We start from the raw sequence: 17,004 nt of genomic DNA on the forward strand, positions 1-17,004 counted from the left end.
CCCTGGATGTCAGGGTTTTTTTTTTTTTTTTTGGTATTGTTGGTTTACCACAACACACCAACCTAAAAAAACAAAGAGGATGTGTTAAGGAAATAGGGAGAAGTTTGAATTTTTAGTTTTTTTGGTTTTTTGAAAATGAATGTGGAATTGGAGCTTGATTTATAGCAACACAAATGTAAAGGATGATCACTTATCATATAATTAAATAGTATTTCAAATATAATTATACTGTATAATAATGGGATTAGTGGGGTAATTGTCATGCACGTTAGGGGAAGAAAGGAATTGATAGGAGAATATATCTTAAGAAAATAAGAACTTATTGGGGGAGCAGTTTCTTTTATATATATATATTAAAAAAAAAAAAAAAAAAAAAAAAAAAAAAAAAAAAAAAAAAAACAATGAAACGATTGAAAACTAAAGAAGAGGAGAAAAAATTACATACCAGAGAAAGCCTGTGTAGCACCACTAGCAGCACTCATAACTTGGTTCAGCATAGGGATAGCACCTCATTCCACAGATCAATAAAATGATCTGAAAACTGCATAATGATATGAACACTATTTACTGCTTCAAAACAACTGGATTAGTGCCCAAAAAAAAATTCTAAGTTTTTTTTTAAAAAAAAAAAAAAAAAAAAAAAATTATTTTCTTTGGTTGATTTTGTTGTTGTTTGTTTGGTAAACTTTGAACCTCTTGTTAATGTTGCTGGGTTTTTGATGAAATTTGAATCTTTTTGACCATGTGAATTGTAGTCAGTGTTTATTTAGGGTGTTTATTGATGTCAATTATGTCTGTCAAATTGTCAATACACCATTGGCTTTAGTAGATTTATATGGGGTTTTGCATATGTGCTGATTTGATTGGCGATTCAGACGATTGCTTATGATATAGTCGACCCACCCTAATGATATAGTCAATTATGTCTGTCAAATTGTCAATACACCCTAATGCTTGTATAGATTTTAATCTTGTCAATTATTAGAGAGCTAAGCTTGTCATGTTGTCAAAATTTTTCTTACGTATTTGGTTAACGATTGTGACTCACCAGTCGGAAATTCCTGGGTCCGCCACTGATTATGGCTTAAGTAAATGAAAGTGTAAATACACTGTAGTGGAGAAAGAAAGAAAAAAATAGAGAAGCCAAATTCCAAGAATACATATTTCGTACATCACTACATGTAACTAGTCTAACTACGGTAAAAAAAGTAAGCAGTCAAACAGATTATCGTCGAAAGCCCAAGAGCAACCTATACAACAAAGCAAAAATCTAGCCTAACCTCAATGGCTCAAATATCATATAGCCCAAACCAATTAAAGTATGATAGTGGTAGGATCAAGACCCAAGCTTCGCCTGAATGGAATAGCTTGCATGAATGGCTGGATCCTTCCTAGCAATTGGGTGGAAAATCTCCTAGATTGTGCACACTTAAAATCTGATTCTTTCATATATGGGTAACTTTTGACTGCACTCAGACTTGCTTCTTCTTCCTATAAAGGTAACAGCTTCAACTCTAGACCCTAAAATCCACCCTTTGGATCTCACTAATGGCAAGGTCATTACACAACCTTAATGCCATTAAGCCCGGCAACTCCAGACAACAATCGAGGCAAAGAATTGAAAGAAATATATCATGACTTGAAGGTCGAAAAATTCCAACAATGTATGCATATCTCGTCAAGCAAGTTATAGCCATCCTTCGAAATTGACCAACACAAAGCACGATACATGAAGGGGCAAATGGACCCTCCGCAAAATTCCTGTTCAACCAATAAGTAGCAATGAGCATGTCTACAAACCCCAATGTCTAATAGTCATCCTGAAGCTCCATTAACAAGATCAACAAATGTCTACATCTCTACATTAACACAACAAAAAAGATACATACAGAACAAGTAAAGCATATAGCTCCAAATTCAAATTTAAAAAAATTAAGTGCCATTTCATAAATTTTGAGGAACATTAAAGCTCCTGCTATCCTTTTTCCTGGACAATCATACATAAACAGTCACCCATTTGATTTCTGAAAATAGGGCATTCATACACAATTATAACTCTATAAATAACCAAAAAAATTCAAACAAATAACAATTTATGGGGCTAATTCATAAACTATCAAAACTAGTACAGAAAACAAAATAAATCTAGCAATCAACATAAACTAACATAGAAACTAGTACATTAACTCGCAATAAAAAATAATAAAACACAAAATTAGAAGTTTACAGGGTTTTTGAGGTGGTAATTGATGTGGGTTTTCGCCATTTTTGCGTTTGAACAAATTACCCAAATCCATAAGTAGAATGTGAAATCAGGAATTGAGGAGAGAGAAAGTACCTAAATTGATGGGGCGACCAACGCCGATACCAAGACCACAACCAACGCCAAAGCCAGTAAAGACCTGACCCACTTTAAGCGTAAAGGGAAACTCGATTCTCATACTCTGACTTTGCCGTACTATTATGGTACTACCTTCATCACTCATGCTGCTGCTGCCACTTGTGCTTGCTGTTGAAAGATTGTTATATACACCCGAATGCACCGTACATGTACGAGTATTTCGCTCAATCCCACAAATGGGAGTTACATCTGAAGAAGTTGTGCAAAGTTTTAAGGTTTTAAGATTTGATGAAGGTACCCGCTATTCTTGGATTACTCCGTAATAAGTTCGGGTAAGGAGTACGTCTAAGACGATATATAAACTAATTATGGACTTAAGTCTTAAACTATCTGCAGTCTGTTTAATCTAAGTGGAATATTAAGCGTCAATCTTAATCAATTTTGGTTGAAACGAACAAGACCTTAATAATGGCATTGACTACTCTGAATAGATTTGTTAAAAGTTTACTAAGCATAAATTACTCTGTAGTTGAATTATTCACAACTTAAGCATGGTCTGAGTTTGATTGGACGAATTTTATTTTCCTTATATTGATTGGCATTTGTAAACAACTTTGAGTCTTTTTGAGCTAAGTTGGTCTAATTTCCTCATAATACAAGTATAAAGTCAACAACATTGAGGTTGACATTATGCCTTCGCTAAAGGTTGAGTCAAAATTTCAGGTTGTGGCCCATATTAGACTAAGTGTGTATCTAATTGCAATGGCTAGTTTGACTAACAAATTATATTAGTTGTCTGTATAAAAGATTAAGTATATTTTGTAACGAGTAAAGTAGATGATAACTACTAGCTTCATTGTATAAAATGACATTAAAGGTATAACATAATTTGAGGGGTGTGATTTTTGATTGACTTTATGATGAAAACCAAATAAAAAAAAATTTGAGATCTAAAACCTAAGCTGTGATACCATGTTAGATTTCGGGAAAACTCTTTACTCTGGAGTGTGTACCATTGATCAATATATATAGAGTTTTACAAGACTCGTAATCCTCATACGGTAAGGATACATAAAATATACATATATTATCATAATCTGTGACAAATATTATCATAACTATAATATCTATCAGTAGTCAACTTTTGTCTAATACCAAATACAAATATGAAAGCTTTTCATATTGGTCAAAATATATTAAAACTTAATATTATGAAATTATATATCCAAACTGATCCAAACAAATGATTTTATGAAGTACTCATATAAATGACTACTACTTGTATAAATAGGCCGTCAAAATTTTATAACTTTGACCACATGATGAATATTAAATGAAATGATAAGATCTTTAAAAACGAATGAAAATCAATTAAGAAAGGATTACAATGTTACCACACGTATTTGTATTGAATAAATTGTTGTTGTCTAATAAAATAAAACAAGAAAAGATTAGAACACTCATGTATATGTAAATTAAACAACACAAACAATTGAAAAAATTGGAGCTTTAATACGAAGTATATAGTAATTCAATAAATTGCTGAAGAAAAGATTTAATGACCAAAAGTCAACCCATAACATACGTACGATTAGAGTACGTAGCATGTGTTAAAAAGGTCACCGGAAACAAATATAGAAAAACAAGCGAATTGCCCCTCTACAAACACACATTTTTTTTTCTTTTTTTGTTTTTGAAGGGCACAATATAATTTTATAAATAAATGACAATAAAAGAGTTAAATAGAAAAATCTCATGCTTGTAATTTGATGAATTAGGCAAAGACAGCAACTGCTCCAAGGGCAGCCATGAGAGCCAAGCTGCTTCCATGAAGAAATGCACCATCATGATCATGACCATCGTGATCACCATCCGGTCCCGGGGCCGGGGCCATGGAGGGGCCGTCCATGGTAACGTCAGTTGGAGGCATAGCAGCCAAGGTTGGGGTTTCGGCTACAGGAGCATCAGCAGCCTCTACTGGGGGTGCCACGGGTGTTGCGGTTACAGCCACTGGGGCTGGGACAGGTGCAGCCACAACTACTGCTGGGGCTGGGACGGGTGCCACGGGTGTGGACAATGTGGTGGGGGCTTGGCTTGGGGCCATAACGGGTCCTTGGGCAAAGGCGGACCCTACAAAGACCACGATAAGAGTAAGGGCAAGAGTGACACGTGAAAGAGTCATTTTGGTATTATTTGTTCTACCACACACACCAACCTAAAAAAAACAAAGAGGATGTGTTAAGGAAATAGGGAGGAGTGTGTATTTTTAGTTTTTTTGGTTTTTTGAAAATGAATGTGGAACTGAGCTTGATTTATAGCAAAACAAATGAAAATGATGATCACTTATCAGATAATTAAATAAATATTTCAAATATAATTATAATCTTTAATAATGGGATTAGTGGGATAATTGTCATGCACGTTAGGGGAAGAAAGGAATTGATTGGAGAATATATCTTCAGAAAATAAGAACTTAGTGGGGGAGCAGTTTCTTTATTTTTTTTTTTTCAAGCTCTATAATAATATACTTCGAAATCGAATATGAGAAAAGTTCAATAAGTGAAGCTAATGCTAAATACAAAGTTCAGTTATAAATGAGAAATCCATTAAAATAAATTGAAGGGGGAACAACATATGACTTACTTATGAAATACCTGAGATTTAAGGCTAACGATATATAGGTAGTTTATATACTGCAAGCTGTATATTGAAGCCAAAGAAGCTAGCTAGTTGTTTGGGGTCCAAATAACTTGTATTTGAGTCCAGTCCACAAATGAAAATAAACAAAGCCCACAAGGCAAGGTTCAACCCTCATGTTCAAAAGGCCAAGTCAGGTAATGCAAGGCCCAGTTAAATGGCAGCCCATTTAACTCCTTAAACCCAATCCACTCAATTGGAGTAAGGTATAAAAGCTCATATTTTTGCACAATTACATTCATTCACACAAATTGCCTCAAGCAAATAAACTCTCTTGCACAGCTTTTCTCTCATTATCTTACACCCGTACTGACTTCGGCTTCGGAGGGGCCTTCCTCGGCGCAACCCCCGAGGCTAGTTCACGTGTGTTTAGCTGTGCAGGAAATCCTCAATTCGGTCATCACTCGAATTGGGCTTCGTCTCCACTCATCCGAAGGATCTGCCAAAGGTCCACTGTTTTCTAACCGAAACACTAGTTATAATATTTTCATGTATGCGAAAGCCAAATTGAGTAAAAGCCATTAAATTCGTACTCCCTCCGTTTTTTTTATTGGTTAGAGATGAGATTGCGTGGAGTTTTAGGATATTTAATAAAATAAGATATAAGTGGGGTAGATAAGGTTATTATTTTATGGGTAATTTGTAAATTACCACCCAAAAATAAGACCAATATTTACATAACCACCCAAAACAAAATTATTTTTATTTAACCACTCCTTAAATTAAATAAGCGCGCAGATTACCACCCATTTCTAAATTCCAGTGAAAATTCCGTTAGTGGGCCCCACTTTTTTTTATTTTTTTCCTTTTTTTTCTTCTATTTTCTAGCTTTCTCACTCTCTCTCCCCGATTTTTTCACTTTCTTCTTCCTACCTTCTTCCTTTCTTCTTCCCAACCACCACCACCATCATTGCTCCACCTTTCACACCACCTCTGGAAACCGTTAACCACAACACCACCACCGAAAACCGCCTATCCCAAACAGCCGCGGAAACCACCCTTCTCCAGCAGCCACGAAAATCACCCCGCAAATCGCCTTTTATCTCTTTTTCCAGCAACACCGAAAACCACCCCACCCCTCCCCTTCCCCCCAACCCCCTGAAAATCCATCCCTTCCGTTCGCCAGCCCCCCATAATTGTTCTCCTCCCCTTCCGTTCGCCACCGAAAAAATGGCATGAATAATCAATTAATCAAAAATTCAAGTTACCTAGAAAAATTAATCTCTCAAAATCCCAGATTTTGTCGGGTATAAATTCATCCAAACAAGGAACAAGAAAGGGGATTTGGGGATAATTTGGGAAAGAAAGAATAACCAACAAAGAGAAAAATTGAATTGGGGGTTTTCTTCAATTGAATTGGGGGTTTTCTTAAAATAGGAACCCTAATTTAAGAAAACCCCCACTTCAATTGAAGCATGAACCCTAAATCGACCCTTATTCTTTCGGTGGGGTTTGTTGAGGGCGGTGAGATGTGTGTGGAGGGCAGGGAAGTTGAAGGCGGTGGTCGGTGGGGTGTGTTAAGGGTGGTGGGGTAGATTGCAGTGGCTAGGAAGTATACAAAAATTGAGGAGAGAGAAAGTGGGGGAGATTGGGGTGAGGATTGAAGGTGGAAGAAGGTAGGAAGAAGAAGAGTGAAAAAATCGGGGAGAGAGAGTGAGAAAGCTAGAAAATAGAAGAAAAAAAAGGAAAGAAAAAAAAAAAAAAAAGTGGGGTCTACTGACGGAATTTTCACTGGAATTTAGAAATGGGTGGTAATCTGCACGCTTATTTAATGTAATGGGTGGTTAAATAAAAATAATTTTGTTTTGGGTGGTTATGTCAATATTGGTCTTATTTTTGGGTGGTAATTTACAAATTACCCTTATTTTATTGTATAAAGTAAATTGATGTGAGAGGGAGTGAGGAACATTGGAGGAGTGAGAAATGATAAGTAAGAAAGAATGGGGACATTAGTGGGTAAAGATATATTTTTAATTGTAAGAAATTTCCAAAAATGGAACTCTAGCTTATAAAAAAAACGGACGAAAATAGTAACTCTAACTTATAAAAAAAAAACCCGGAGAGAGTATGTATAGTATGTAGGTGCTATATTGCCATAATATTTCACTTGAGTTATTATGAATGGTTATGCAAAGAAAAGTTTAAAAGGAAATCATCGGTATAGTGATTAATCAATGTCTTATCCTGAAAATAATTTATATGTGAGTTAAGACTAATTGTTTCATATAGAAGATTTAGAGGAATAATGACTTAAATATAACAGATAACACTAGTAGGCTACTCCTATCAACGAATTTTCCTTTGATGTAGGCTTGTATACGGACCAGTTAAGATTTTATTATCGCCCAAATAGGAGTTGTAAGTCTTGGGGAGATTTGGAGGGAAATGGAGCGCCATCTCCTCTAGGGGTGTTCATAAATAGGACCGGACTTGAAAACCGACCTGTTGGGACCGGACCTGATCCGGACCTGTAGATTCAGGTTCGGTCCCGGTCCTTAAAATTCAAGGTTTCCGGTTTCGGTCCGGATCAGGTTCAAAATCGGGGTTTTCAGGTCCGGACCTGAAACCCGGTAAAATTGTTTTTTTTTTTTTTTTTTTTGAAAAAAAAAAATTCTAAAATCAAAGACAGGTCTATGCAACAGGTCTAAAAATAAATAAATTGTGATTGATAATTTCGGATTTTATGTAATTATTAAATTATGCAACAGGTCTAAAAATCACAAAACAGGTCCATATGCAGGTCCAACAGGTTATTTATTAAAAAAAACAAAAAAAATAACAAAACAGGTCTATTCAAGTCCAATCCCAGACCGGACATGATTTTTCAGGTCTGACCCGCAACCGGACCTATTGAATCAGGTCCGGTCTCCGGTCCTCAAAATCCCCTAATTCAGGTCCCGGTCCCAACAGGTCCGGTCCGGTTTTTAGACCGGTGAACACCCCTTAATCTCCTCCCTCCCGCCTCCTTTTCCCTTTCTTTCTCTTCCAAGATGTTATCAAAACTAGTGTTTTGCAGTAAAATCCATCATTAAAAACATGAATGATATCTAAACATGCGCATTTTGCAAGGATCCAAGACAAAAGTTGCTTCAATAACTTCTTTTATTCTTATCAAAGATAATAATTACCAGCAAGTGAAAGGAATACAATCTTCAATTTAACAAGGACCAGTTCTATCAACTTGTGACTCTAATAAGGTACAATTTATCTGCAACTTGTTGCAGAAAGCCAGAAACTGAGGCGGCAAAACCCTCTGTTAACTCAAGCACAAAAAAATCTAGTGCCCCTACTTTCGGATAATAATCCGTTTATGGTACCACCAAAGGCAAACTCATTGCCCTACAAAACAAAACAAAATCTAAGCTCTTGGCTTTGATACAATTACATACATTGGCATACGACAAAAACTTAAATAAATTGAAACAAAAGACCCTAAATTCGCTAAAACGAACCACATTGTCAAGTATCATTGCTGCAAGTTCAAAAAGGTCAATGACCGATTTATGAAATAAACTTATTGGACCACTGTTGCAGTATAGCATTGACATATGGACTCAACTTCTTGTTCTTGGATAAGGCTCCTGTGGTTGAGTGCCATATCTCACACCCATTCTTCACCTTTGGTCCCATTCTTCACCTTTGGTCACTCAGAAGAGGTTGAGATTCAGAACCTGTCATAATCAATACAGAACCCATAAATCTAAATCTTCATAAGGAGTTTATAACAGCCAACATTATATAAAACTCGAATTTTCAGATTAAAAAAACTTTTTCATCAAGTTAGATGAGTTATCAGGCACTAAAGATCAGTGATACATTTTCAACGCAGTCTCAAACACCTTACACTAAAACTGGTCAATTTCTTAATTTTGCATTTAGTTTTACTTATAGCTTAATGTTGACAGCAAACTCAGCAAGATTATAAACGGAAATCAAAATTTCTCATCAATCCCAAATTGTAGGCTCATATCTCTCCATCTTTAACAGCATATCAGGCCACGATCTCTTCCCAGATGAATAACAACAGGGCAACCTCATTTTAGTATTCAACATAATTGTCTCGTCTACCTTACCCCTGTAACCCCTGATCTCACTCCCACCTTTTTTTTTAATATTAATCCTTAGGCAGGGATACCTATTCATCTTAAACCCACCCACCCCCCCCCCACCCCCTTTTTTTCTTCCCTCGAAGGGTAACCCATCAGAACTGCATGGCATGCTAAAACCATTCTATTGCCTACTCTTCCAGAGCTGAAGTACACTTGCTCATTGGGTGAGAATAAAACTCCAATTTAAGTTTTGTATATAGTACATTACAAAAGAAGTCAGCTTTAAAACTTTATTTTCCTTTGTTTCCTTGTCAAATTAGAGAGGAAGGGAAGGGGGGATATCAAGGGGAGAAGAGGAGAACGGTAAGGTATGGGACTATGGGGTAACTAATACGGCACTTCTTCCTCGTATAAGGAAGAAGTTTTCTACCCTAGCAAAAACAATGAGTTCACCTTGATAAGATTACTGCTTCCTTTAGGACACTAACAAAAGGGATACCGGTAGACTTTCCAGTTTCCATGGAAAATTAACCCTTACCAATCTGCCAACCCAACGGTATGCTGAAATAAGTGAAATTTCTATGCAAATGCAACAACAAAACCAAAGCATCATTCCCTAAGAATCTATCTCCTATTCTCTAGTGGTCATCCACTAAGATACTTTTCCTTCATTCACTACTATTTAGTGATGCATAATCTTGAAAACCACTTTCTTCGTGTCCATTTTAACTCCTATCCAGATCATCTTAGGCCTTAGATATCTTCATTATACCAACCCTTCACACTACCACTGCAGCATCTTCCAGTTGTCGTCTCACTTGCCCAAACTAATATAGCCGATTCCCCTTTGCCTTATCCTCAACATTAGCAACTCCAAAATTCCTCCATAAATCTACATTTTTATTCTATCCCTCCCGGTGTTCCCACACTTTCATCTCAACATATGCATCTCTGATACACTCATCTTCTTAAATGCCCAGCATTCTGACCTGTATATAACAATGCCAGTCTAATCGTCGTCCTCCAAGGAATGAAAAAAAGAAGAATTGCAAAAAAGTTGCTAAGAAGGATCACAACATGCAGCTCTGATTTAACCATGGAAGAAAACAAAGCAAATCTACCCTACCAAAGTTTTAACACAGCAGAGCGTCATTGGTGTGCCTGAGTTCAGGCCAACATGACGATCCCAATTACTAAAACTTGGAGAGTAGTGAAAAACCAAGGTCGTGAGAACAGCTCATCTGGAATCAAATAGTCATATTCCCTATCTTTCTAAGCACTGCTTGATTCACTTGTCCTAAAAAAAGCTTAATATCCCAAAAGATCTAGCAAAACAAGGTCATGAGAACAGGTCAGTGAGCACAAAATGTGTTCCCTACAGACAGAACAAATGAAAGAAAAAACAAAAGAATTACACGAAAGAACCAACCATTTTGCATGCAGCTAAAAGTCAATAGCAAATGGAGACTAAAAATCCTCATCAATAATATTTACCAGTAATCTTATTCTCAAGATCCACAATCTATTATTTTAGTTTGATCCCAAAAAGAGCAGACAAAGAGGTGGAACTTTACTCAGAATATTACAGCAATTTAAAACAGCAGGAAAGTTACCTGTGGTGCTTTGTGCATTATTAGATTGATTCCTTTTAAGAAAATCACTGATTTCTGTTATTACCAGCCGTGACAGCAGAAGGCCAGCGATCAGAGCTCCAATCATCAGCATCAGGAAGACCTCATCCCATCCCTTTCTTGAAAGGAATCCAGTCAGAAGAGGACCCAATGCTGCACCTGCTGAACCTGTACCATCAATGATAGCAGTAACAGTTGCCAGTGCGCGAGAATCCCCTTTCAGCGAACTGTGAGTGCCCAAATCCGCAGAAACTGCCGTAGTTATGAGTGCATACGGTCCATTGACAAACAATCCAACAACCATCATGAGGACAATGTTCATAGTCATGGATTCACCACCATAAAAACGATATAGCAGCATTGATGGGATTGCAAGGTACATAAAAGTGGCTGCAGTAATAGCTCTAGCATTAAGTTTATCAGAGAGGTGGCCAGCAACTATGCCACCTACGATGCCCCCTACATCAAAGAGAGTGGAAAGATTTCCTGCAGACTTTACAGAAACATAAACTCCACCAATTGCTGCATAGATAGATAAAATTATAAAGAAAACGTCAGACTCCCGTGCCCACTTTTCAATTTCCTTTAAAAGTAAGAAAAGTCCATGTTCAAACTCATCACATGCAAAATAGATATCAATAAAGGCAACAAAGGGTCAAAACATTCTTAGAATGTTGGAACCTATATTTAAGTCATATAACATGAAATATAACACATGAACGATACAGAATCTTAGCTACATTTGCAAAGCTAATATCTTAGTCAAGAAACCATATCCTAAGCCATCAAGTGATCCCTTGACCTATCCCCCAATCCTAGTTCAAAACGATGAGTTAAAAAAATACTCACTCGCGCATTATGAATCTAAGTTTATCAACTGCTCACTAAGATATTGAAGGTACTTAAGGGAAACTAATTCCCAAAGTTCATAGTACTTGAAAAAATTACACAGCCATTTGTCTACGCAGTTCCTCCCCACCCCACCACCCCCTCCCCCCCCAAAAAAAAAAAAAAATTAAATAAAAAGGAGATCCGTTTCATGCAAGTCCTACGGGCAACGTGTCTGTTTATCAGTCTTATATCCTTTCTTCCCCAACTAAAAAAAAGGAGGGGGGGGGAGGGGAGAAAAATTCAATCAACCAACATCCAGATCATATCTAGGAAGTTTATTTCTTGACCTCATAAAAGAATTGTGTTTAAAAAGAAGCACAGATTGAAAAAGAAGAGAAGAATATCAAATTGAGAAGCTACAAAGAGATTAACAGCATCAGACTTCACATAATTTCCAAGTAAGAAAAACTTTGATTTAAAGTTCTAAACAAAGAGCTACATCTAAGGTGAATTCAAAATGGCATGACCAACCTGTCTGACTAAGATAGAATGGTAGCCAATATAAAAAAGTGTATGCCACAAGCTTCGAGAAGAAGAGACACAAGGCAAAAGGTATCACCCCTGGTATCAAACATGCTTCAAAGAGCCCGACACTTCTCCTGGAAGTTGAAGACGATTGAGGGGCAACATGTGGTTGACCATCATTTGATTCAAGTTTACAACTCTGTGCTTCTAGCTTACTCGGCCCTGTCTCTTCATTCTTCGAAGCATAAGGACAAGGGAAACCCACATCCTCAGGATAGGCAGCCAAGAACAAGTAAACCAAAATGCCTCCGGAAAAAATTAAAGCTCCTGGAAGAATGAAAGACCAACCCCATCCATACTCCAAAACACTAGCTGCAAGTAGAGACCCGGTAATATTCCCAACAGATGTATGAGCATTCCAGATACCCATTATCAAACCCCTCTTTCTTTTGCCAAACCAATTACCAATAACAGCAACCACAGAGGGCCAACCTGTAGCTTGAAACAATCCAGCAATCATTTGCATCAGTAGAAAGAACCAAAAAGCATGAGTATTCCAGAAGTAACCCATTCCAAAAAGTGCAACAAATATGCCACTACCAATCATGCCAGTAGTCAAGAACAGCCGCAGATCAAGACTATCCCCCAGGTGACCAGCAACATACATACCCATGGAATAGCATGCAAGAAATGCAACATCAATTTCACCCAATTTTGACGTCCCATCTTTTCCATCGAAAGGTTCCCAGCCTTTCTTCGTTAATCTGTTTACATCACTATCAAATAGTTCTTCCCTGACAAAAACATTCCCAATAGGCCAGATATTTGACAGTGTAGATTTATCTCGTTCAGGATCCAGAACACTCTTCACTATGCTACTAGGTTTTCTGGAAGCATGATAACAAGTGTAAGCAATAAAGGTAATTAACAGAACAGCATATCTGTATGACTTAAAACTCCAATCTTTGCCTCTCAATTTTCTTATAAGAGAAATCCCTGGAGGAGGAGTCCCCCTGAACACATTAGAGCTACGAGCCATCTTGATGGTCAAAAAAACCTACAAGTCACATATAACAAAATTTTCAGCATCAACGTCAACTTTGAATACTGATATTTATCCATCACAAAAAATTTATAAGGTACTTCAATCTTCTATTAATAAAGTTAACATTAATCATAAAGATTAGCTAATGATGCTTTTCGCCAAACCACCAGAGAGATTCTAAGAAGATAGCTCAGTATCGTTACTCTAAGCCTAAACCAATCAATTTAAGTTCAACGACCAGTTATAACAAACCTATAACTTCATAGCCCTATACCTCAGAAGATAAGTGACAGGTGTACAAATCAGTTCGATGCTTTACATCGTAAATAGGTTGTTTTAAGCTTAAGCCTGGTTGTTCCGCTTCCTAACTCTTGGCAGTCCTTCCTAGAAAGTTTGCATTGGTCTAGAGTTAATCAGTGAATTTTTTTTATGCGGTAATACAATTATTATGCTTACTTACCAAATGAATAAAAAAATTACTTGTATGAAAAATTCCTGAAAATTGAAAGGAAAATAACAACGTAAACAAAGAATAACAGATAACAATTTAATTGAGCAACCAAGTAACCACAATGTCAACAGATATCTACTTTCCATACATTGCATATATGATAGAATTCGTCGGTGAAATCGATCATCTTGGAAATTTAAGAACTTTACATAATAAGACGAAGAATTCGATAAGTTGCAAAGTACATGGGGTTAATTAGTGAATTAGCATCCTTCCTTCTCCAGTAGTATACAGGCTAATTAGGTGTGTTAATATGACAACAATTAAGTCAATGCTGCATCAAACACAATTAATATAAAGCATAACTTCTGTCACAAATCAATTTAATCCTAAATTTAAAATTCTTTCAGGTATTTGAGCATTAAATTGTCTGCATACAATTTATTTTATCACTTGCTTTAAATATTCCACCTAGACCTAAGTCACCAATATTTTAAACCTTCAGTTTATTACAGTTACTCTTCCAAGTCACCGGCTTACCTGTGGGTGTCAAGTAGCTAAGTTGGTAAAGTACGAGGGTAGTAATATCCAACACCTTGGATCAAATTCCGTCTACATCACTATTTTACCCTATGTTTCCTTTCTACCCCTCTATTCTTACATACACCTTACCATAAATTTTTACTGCATCCATTGTAACCAATTCCCATAATTTAAATTTTAAATGTTAGAAATGGCAACAATAATAAATCAATAATCAACAGATTAAAAAATGAGACCTATTACAATCACTAGAACAAATACGAAAAACTTCAATTATATAAACCAACAAAATTAAGGGAAAAAAATCAATAAATTGAATTATTTAAATATTAAATGACTAATTAAACAATCCCACCTCGTACGAAAAACTTCAATTAAACAGCAAACTGAAGAAAAAAAAAACTCACCGATTATTCAAAAAAACAGATGAATGAATGAATCAACAAGAATTTGAAGATGAACACATTGTAGCTATAATTTCTGACATCATAATCAAAATTTCAAAAAAAAAACAAAAAAAGTCGAAATCGGAAACCGATTTGTTCGAGATAATTCAACTGAGAATCAAAGTAAGAGGAGAGAGAAAAACGGTTAGAGAGGCTAAAACGAAGAGAGAGAAAAAAAAAAAGGGAGAGAGAAAGTGAGAGAGAGAAGAGGGTGAACGGCGATGGCGGGAGTGAAAGGAAGAGAAATAAGAGATGGGTGGAGGTTTCGAGATGGACACGTGGATTATTTGTGAGGCTATATTATTTTTACTCCGGTGCCACGCTGGCAATTTTAGGCAAAAGAAAGGCGAGTAAGTGAGTAACTTATGAAGTTACGAGTTGTTTTGTGAATGGAAACAATTCAATTCCTTCACCACTCACGTCATGTCTGCTGCTTTGCGTTAAGGGGTGTTCTTTTGTTTAAAGTAGAAGAATATTCCACTGTTTAGATTCTATATCCGAATATTTATTATGCTTTACAATAATCATTTAGAGAACTAGGATATGACTGTATGAGTTCTATGATTTAGATCCATTTAGATTTCATTGAGCTCAAATTAAATTAAATTTGAGTTGAGTTTTAACTTTTTAAGGGTGGAAACTAGGGTATGGTCCGAGCGTTGTACCGGAGTATTACTTTAAACACATAACGTTAATAAAAAAAATATAATAAATAAAATGGATTTAATGAGAATAATCCTCCAATTGACTTGGAATTGTTAAGGCTGCTCCGCTTTATTCATTTTTTGTAGGTTACATAAGTATTCTTTATCTTTTTTTGTATTTAAGAAAGATAAATTTATTTATGTGTAAACAAAGTACATTAATTATAATTGGCTAAGATGATAAGAAATGTAATCTTACATCCATGAGGTTTAGTGTTATTTATTCTCAAGTTAATAATGACATTGTTGGCTTGTTGCAATGCTAGTGGTGATGTGGCGCAAAATGATGATGTGGCACAATGCTAATGCACACGTGACACATAAACAATTTTAAGAATGCTTTTTAATATATAAGTATAAATAAATATAGATATAGATTTTTTTTTTCAAAACATCTATTCGTTGTTAATAATTTAATAAAGTGCCCCTCTATTTCAAATTATTAATCCAAACCGATTAAAAATTAAATGCAAATACGCTCGTCACTCGATTAGTCTATTTTCATAGATACTTCGTACAAGATTTTTTTTGGGATTTTTTTTTTTTTTTTTTTTTATAAAAATATGTCGATTTCCTATCACAATTATATGGTTGTTTGTATTCCCTTGGTTTTCTTTCTTCTATTCACTTTGTGTTGTTTTATCTTAGGTTTCTTCCTTTTAACGTTATATCTTTTTATCTCTACAATAATCACACTTGGTCATATACTCTGTTACAGTATTCATCTTTTTCTTACATTTACTCATTTTTTATATTCTCTGTTACTCTATTTTACATCCACTCACCTTATTAATATAATACTTTCTTAAATTGCATATTTATACTAACATAGAAGAAAAGAGATAAGGTATTGGGGGCGGACGTCCGCACACAATTTGGTGCGGGAGGCTTGGCTGATATATTTTACTTGTTGGCTGATATGTTTCATGAGTTGGCTGATATGTTTCATTTGTTGGCTGATATGGTTTTTGTATTGGCTAATATATTCATTTTGTTGACTGATATGTTTTTTTTTCCTTTTGTTGGTTGATATCAGACATCATTTGGCTTATTTGTTTCTTTAGTTGGCTGATATATTTATTTTGTTGACTGATAAGTATATTTTAATTGTTGGCTTATATGTTTCATTTTGTTGGCTTACTCGTTGCTTTTGTTTGCTGATTTCATCATTTTGTTGGCTGATATGCTTCATTTGTTGGCTGACATGTTCCTTTTGTTAACTCATTTGTACCTTTTGTTGGCTGATTTCATCCTCTTGTTGGCTGATATGTATCTTTTGTTGGCTAATATGTTCCGTCTCTTGGCTGATATGTATCTTTTGTTAGCTGATAGGTTCCTTTTGTTGGATGATACGTTTTTATTAATGTCTAATATGTCCATAATATTGACTTATATCAAACATTAATTGGCTGATACATACCTAGTTTCTTATTTTAGTCATTAATGAATAGATGTTTTTTTCTTCTTAAACTGCAATAATTACTTTGTACTACTTTTTTATTTCTATTCCTATATTTGCTCAAAAATGGAACTTATTCATTTTCGATAATTAACAATAATGATAGTATTGTTTGATTTGGATATTTTTTTTTATTGGGAATAGTTTGTTCTCCTCCTATCTTTATTGGCTTGCACTAAGAGGTGGTCCTTTGTTTCTACTTCTTCTTATTTTACGAATTGTTAGTATTATATTTATTCATATATACTGTACTTAATTTCTTGTTGTTTATTAATTTGCCCC

The 17,004-nt window shown here is 35.5% G+C and overlaps 2 protein-coding genes and 1 long non-coding RNA gene across 4 annotated transcripts; all 3 read right to left on the reverse strand.

Moving 5' to 3' along the window:
- Positions 1-15: 15 nt before the first annotated feature.
- On the reverse strand, positions 16-2,528 carry LOC110732401. Its single transcript, XR_002513482.1, has 2 exons — positions 2,339-2,528; positions 16-508 (listed from the first exon to the last, which is right to left on the reverse strand). It is a non-coding gene; the product is annotated as an uncharacterized LOC110732401 (long non-coding RNA).
- Positions 2,529-4,115: 1,587 nt separating this feature from the next.
- LOC110732826 (cyclin-dependent kinase inhibitor 1C-like) lies at positions 4,116-4,523 on the reverse strand. The gene has a single exon (XM_021912829.1). The coding sequence runs from the start codon at positions 4,521-4,523 to the stop codon at positions 4,116-4,118; it is 408 nt and encodes a 135-aa protein (XP_021768521.1).
- Positions 4,524-8,122: 3,599 nt separating this feature from the next.
- On the reverse strand, positions 8,123-14,976 carry LOC110732402 (putative glycerol-3-phosphate transporter 4). Of its 2 annotated transcripts, XM_021912336.1 has the most exons (5): positions 14,521-14,976; positions 13,394-13,503; positions 12,081-13,131; positions 10,701-11,240; positions 8,123-8,709 (listed from the first exon to the last, which is right to left on the reverse strand). In XM_021912336.1, exons 3-5 carry the CDS (start codon positions 13,111-13,113, stop codon positions 8,672-8,674), a joined length of 1,611 nt encoding a protein of 536 aa, XP_021768028.1. In that variant the 5' UTR covers positions 13,114-13,131; positions 13,394-13,503; positions 14,521-14,976; the 3' UTR covers positions 8,123-8,671. The 2 variants fall into 2 exon arrangements, with proteins under 2 accessions (XP_021768028.1, XP_021768027.1); XM_021912335.1 differs by lacking the exon at positions 13,394-13,503 and having other exon boundaries at positions 14,521-14,974.
- Between the last annotated feature and the right edge of the window lie 2,028 nt (positions 14,977-17,004).

Source organism: Chenopodium quinoa, unplaced genomic scaffold (assembly GCF_001683475.1).
Source record: "Chenopodium quinoa cultivar QQ74 unplaced genomic scaffold, ASM168347v1, whole genome shotgun sequence".
Taxonomy (NCBI): Eukaryota; Viridiplantae; Streptophyta; class Magnoliopsida; order Caryophyllales; family Amaranthaceae; genus Chenopodium; species Chenopodium quinoa.

Bases quoted from the DNA above. Each gene is read 5' to 3' on its own strand.
- LOC110732826 (XM_021912829.1), bottom strand. From the start codon at position 4,523: ATGACTCTTTCACGTGTCACTCTTGCCCTTACTCTTATCGTGGTCTTT.
- LOC110732402 (XM_021912336.1), bottom strand. From the start codon at position 13,113: ATGGCTCGTAGCTCTAATGTGTTCAGGGGGACTCCTCCTCCAGGGATT. The intron at 11,241-12,080 runs GTTGGTCATGCC...CTATCTATGCAG, and splicing joins ATTCTATCTTAGTCAGACAG to CAATTGGTGGAGTTTATGTT. The intron at 8,710-10,700 runs GTAACTTTCCTG...TGATTATGACAG, and splicing joins TAATGCACAAAGCACCACAG to GTTCTGAATCTCAACCTCTT.